The following is a 4,677-nucleotide window of genomic DNA, read 5'->3' as shown; positions in this document are numbered from 1 at the left end:
TACACGTAATAGGCACTGTATTGATGAACGTAAATCAAAATTAATCTTTAAGAAAAAAAAGAAAAAAAGCATTGCAAATCCTTTGGATCCAGAATCTTCAGCTGATATGGTATTCCCATGAACCAAAAGGTCAAGAGTTTTCATTTTATATGTAGAAATCAGAATGCTATATCGAATGAAGTGATAATCTTGCTTACAATGACAATGAGAACTGTACAGAAACAAAAGCAGCAACCAGATGGAGGAATGCTTATGAGATTTAGGCAGAGTTAGACACGGCTGGCTGTGGATTTACAAATTGGGCAGGCATTTTTGTGCAGAAGCCACTGTTTTATGCAATGAATGTGGTAGAAGTGTCCGCAGACCAGCTTGCCCATCTCATCATCGCTTTCATATTCCTCCTATACTCATACAAAGAGAGTGTTAGGATCAAGCGCTTATTACTTAAACCAAAAGATATAGAACCGCAACTTTATTTCCTTATAGACAACCATCACATCTTCGAGACGTTGGGTGTTGGACTTGGCCCTCTACCGGCCTTCGTCCAACAATCGCCCAATCACCGGGTGCTAGACTTGGCCTTTACCGGCCTCCGCCCAACAGGGAGAATGATACAGTTAAAACAATGAAATGCAAGCGGAGTTAGGAAAATGAGAACCTAGGGGAAATTATGGAAACCAACCTGACAAACACTGCACTTTCTTTCCGTTTCTGCTAGGAAATGTGATGACAATTTGGCTGAGAGGGGCAGCTTAGTTTTTCGCACATATCGATCAATCTCATCTTCTTTCAATCCAGTGCTTACATATCCAATTCTATCACCAAGTTCCAGCAGTTCCTGTTCACATCACGAAGTGAGTTTTTCCTGGAATTATTATCATATGAAGATAGGATTCTGTGTCTCACAAATCCTTAAAAGCATCAAGTATATACTCGTAGTAAATGAGCGTCCATGAGGGAATTGGCGATTTGACATACCTCGTATGACATGTGATCAACATCAAGCCTCCAATCCCGGTATCGATCAGGCCCTTCTGATCCTCCTTCCATTAAACGGCTTTGCAGCATTACAACCTACAATCAGTCACCAAAATTATTACCAATGGTCTCTGTGTAAACTGATATTGCGGAATATCCATACATCATTGATATATAAATTAGCTCAGCATATATGTTTAGATTATTATTCGGTTTGCATTTTCTAGATTCATGTATTTCATTTGATACATTTGTCCTTTTGGTTTTTCTTCTGACTTGCAGCAATGCAGCATTGCACAAGGCAAAAGTTGTTATCAAGAGAATTTTGAGACAATAGTTATAAACCTTAGGGTGTGTTTGGTTGGTGGGTTTAGTCATAAGAAATGGGTAAGTAATTGCTAGTGTTTGGTTGATAGGTTTTGAGAATGCTATTATGGGTTTGGAATAACCCATTAATGAGAAAACACATACCCTTATTAAATAAGGTTTCATTTCCCTTTCTCATTTCTTCCCCAACTATTAATAATCAATCACATTCCACCCAACTACCAAACATGCTAAATACTTTTCACTAAAACCCATTACCCTTACAAGTATTTGATACCCATCCCGATTCTGATTCCCATGTGCGAACCAAACGCACCCTTAGATATAGTTGACATTAATAAGAGTAAACATCATAATGATCTATTGACTCGGCAATACCCTTAAGGATTCATGCTGCACACACCATTGATTCATGGTTGTAAAAGACGTGTTGGTTATTCATCAAAATACCAAGGTTATTATATTAACAGAACAGTAAAAAAAACAGATAAAAGATAAGTGTTAGGATAAAGCACTTACCACTATGCCAACCCCTCCCAGCACCAACCCGTGACCTAATTTGATACCACTTATTAAGATCAAGCGCTTACCGGCAGGGTGCAGGACTTTGCCTTTACCGGCCTCCGCCCAACAATCTGGCCTTTACTGGCCTCTACCCAACAATAAGGTAACCCTAAATAGAATCAACCAAACCTAGTACCAAGCAATGTGGTTGCATGGCTACAGGCTATTTCAGGTTTGAAGCTTCACTCTGTCTGTCCAAGTATCTTGAAACAACACTAAGCAGTTTATGACTAAGCCCAAAACAAAACCACAGATGTTTAGATTCAATGTTGTAACCCTTGAATAGCTTCTTAGTGAATAGAAACGTCATAACAGACTTCAAATGCAAAGTGCATAGAGCATCTTTCAGTACGTCAAGCTAAAGTCTATACAAGAAAACCATGGTGTCACACTTCCAGAAAGAAATTAAGAGAATATAAATTTAGTAACGCATTTACTCATTTAGGCACGCAAAAAAGTAGTAACAAGCTGGCATTGCTATATCTGTGAATAATCCTGCATAACAAGGATACTTGATAATGGAACTATACAAGCAAAGAATACCATAATGTGTAAACAAACCTCTGCAAGCCCTTCAGGGAAACCACATCGAGAATAACGATGATGCCTAGATCCCAAAACATCCATTCGGGACCTTGTCATTCCTGAGGCAGTGTCGGAATCAAGAAAAGGGTTGTCTTCAGGGATCACCATTCTCCTCAGAGTACATGCAGATCTCTGTCAAAAAACTAAAAAAACCTGTAAGTCTGTTTACGCAGGAGGCAAGTAAGCCATAAAATGTAAAGAATCAAAATTTTGTAGAATTGTCCAATTTCACTAGACAGGATTAAGAAGGACCACTACTAAAGAAACAGAACATCAATTGAATGGAACAAAACAAGTGTGTACAGCATGTAACACGATAATCCTATCAATCTGAGGCTACTGTATATTTTTTTGACCAAATAAATAAACATTTATATAAGGCATTAAACCTAAAAACCTATGATAATGATTAATAACAACTCAACTCAACTCATTGAACAGAACATCTCTCTTCCCCAACAATTCCCTAGCCGGACTTGGCCCTTACCGGCCTCCATCCTCTGCCAACAATCTCCTGGGACTCGAACCGTCACATGACTCTGATGTTAAAATAATTATCATTATTATTATATGATTTATTATTTTCTATGGCTCATATTTAAATTTAATAATAATAATTATGTTATTGGCTAGATAAAATAAGGAGCAGTTTCAACTGCTCAGATAATCACTCAGGTTGATGGAACTGAGAGATGGTTTATCAACCACTCAGAGTCTCTGGTCCTCTCCCCAACCTTCAGCAAAACTAAAAACAACTGTGAGATGGTTTATCAACCACTCAGATCTCTGGTCCTCTCCCCAACCTTCAGCAAAACTAAAAACTCTCTCTCCATCAGAGTTCTTTAGAGCAAGGGAAATTGCTTAGGGTCTGGAGGGAGAAACCAAGTCTCCAGTTAAAGCATATGCAGAGAAGTCATGGAGCCAGGTATGTTCATTAAAGGCTAATTAAAGTATTATGTGAATATCATATGTTCCTAAGGTCCTGTATGCTTACATCTGATACCACTAGTTACCACTACGTCAAAGCTATAGCAGACAAAGGGTGCAAGACTTGATGATTTTCGGGTCTCCACCCAACAATTCTCTAGCCACATGGTCTTATTGGACTCCGCCCAACAATATCTTACTGGCCAACTGAATAGCATATTTGAAAGTTGAAACAACATAGTTCACCCACTTATCTAGATCATTTCAGCTCTTAAGCTAAGAAATCCAGTATTAACATACAATAAAAATTAGCACCTAGAAGAGATAAAAGAGATGGCAATAGAAAACAAGTAATACCTCACGGGGTCTGACAGTATCACCGTCGACCTTCCCTCTCCTAGACGCAGTCCTTCTAGAAACAGAGGCAGCGTCAGTGGCGAACCCAATTCCAGGACCACACCAAACATCAGCCGGAGGATTATTAACGTTGTTACCGCCAACATCGAGGGCCTTCTTCTTGCTCCTTAGCTTCTTCTTCTTCTTCACTCTCCGGCTGGAGTCCCAGTCCGCCGAGGAGCGAATCACGGCGGGCACCGACACTTGAGACGAGGCAGTGCAGCCCAGTCCTCTGAACGTTGTAAAGTTCTTCTTTTTGGGGGTAAGGGTGATAGGCGGGTCATGGGTGGGGCTTGTGGGGGAGAAGGGTGCAAGAAGAAGCGCAGAAATGGTGGATTTGGAGCGGCTGGAAGAGATAAGATGAGGATTTGGATCTGCTTCTGCAATGGGTTGGCTTCTGTATCTGCTATGGTTATGCTCTGCTGCCACTCTGGAGCTGTCTGAAACCACCACAGGCATGGCTGTAATGCAGAGGACGGAGAAGAGAGAGAGAGAGAGAGAGAACTCTCAGTGGGAAATGGAAATGGAAATGGAAGATGAAAGGTAAATGGTTAGGCGAAGGGGGAGGGGGACATGAAGCACTGAAACAACGTTAGCGAAAGGAATATATTGTGGTGAAGAGGGAGAGTCAACCACAATTTTCCCTTTTCTTTAATTTTCAAAAAGGAGTAAAATGTAAGATTGTTTTTATATTTTATTTTTTGTTACGCAAAAATTAATATGTTTGAAACTCATCAAAATGACAGCCAGAAATGTTTTCGTTTTAAATACTCACATATACTTTCTTAAACATTCTCACTCTAAAGAATTCATGTTCCCATGGCTGAAGTTTGATCCCGTGATCTTTCATTTAAAATGGTATCAAAGATGTCATCATTACATAATAGTTGGCACAAGAAA

The 4,677-nt window shown here is 39.7% G+C and overlaps 1 protein-coding gene across 1 annotated transcript; it reads right to left on the bottom strand.

Moving 5' to 3' along the window:
* LOC116010249 lies at positions 1-4,354 on the bottom strand. The gene is made up of 5 exons (XM_031249570.1): positions 3,739-4,354; positions 2,431-2,586; positions 979-1,074; positions 683-838; positions 1-401 (listed from the first exon to the last, which is right to left on the bottom strand). The coding sequence occupies exons 1-5, from the start codon at positions 4,234-4,236 to the stop codon at positions 270-272; spliced, it is 1,038 nt and encodes a 345-aa protein (XP_031105430.1). The 5' UTR covers positions 4,237-4,354; the 3' UTR covers positions 1-269.
* Between the last annotated feature and the right edge of the window lie 323 nt (positions 4,355-4,677).

This window comes from Ipomoea triloba, chromosome 2 (assembly GCF_003576645.1).
Source record: "Ipomoea triloba cultivar NCNSP0323 chromosome 2, ASM357664v1".
Classification (NCBI taxonomy): domain Eukaryota; kingdom Viridiplantae; phylum Streptophyta; class Magnoliopsida; order Solanales; family Convolvulaceae; genus Ipomoea; species Ipomoea triloba.
This window is presented reverse-complemented; position numbering and strand designations above follow the sequence as displayed.

What these genes read in the sequence shown, in the direction of transcription:
- LOC116010249 (XM_031249570.1), bottom strand. Translation starts at nt 4,236, where the DNA reads ATGCCTGTGGTGGTTTCAGACAGCTCCAGAGTGGCAGCAGAGCATAAC. An exon ending in TCCCTGAAGGGCTTGCAGAG is followed by an intron (nt 1,075 to 2,430) that starts GTTTGTTTACAC and finishes GACTGATTGTAG; the next exon opens with GTTGTAATGCTGCAAAGCCG. An exon ending in GAAAGTGCAGTGTTTGTCAG is followed by an intron (nt 402 to 682) that starts GTTGGTTTCCAT and finishes GTATGAGTATAG; the next exon opens with GAGGAATATGAAAGCGATGA.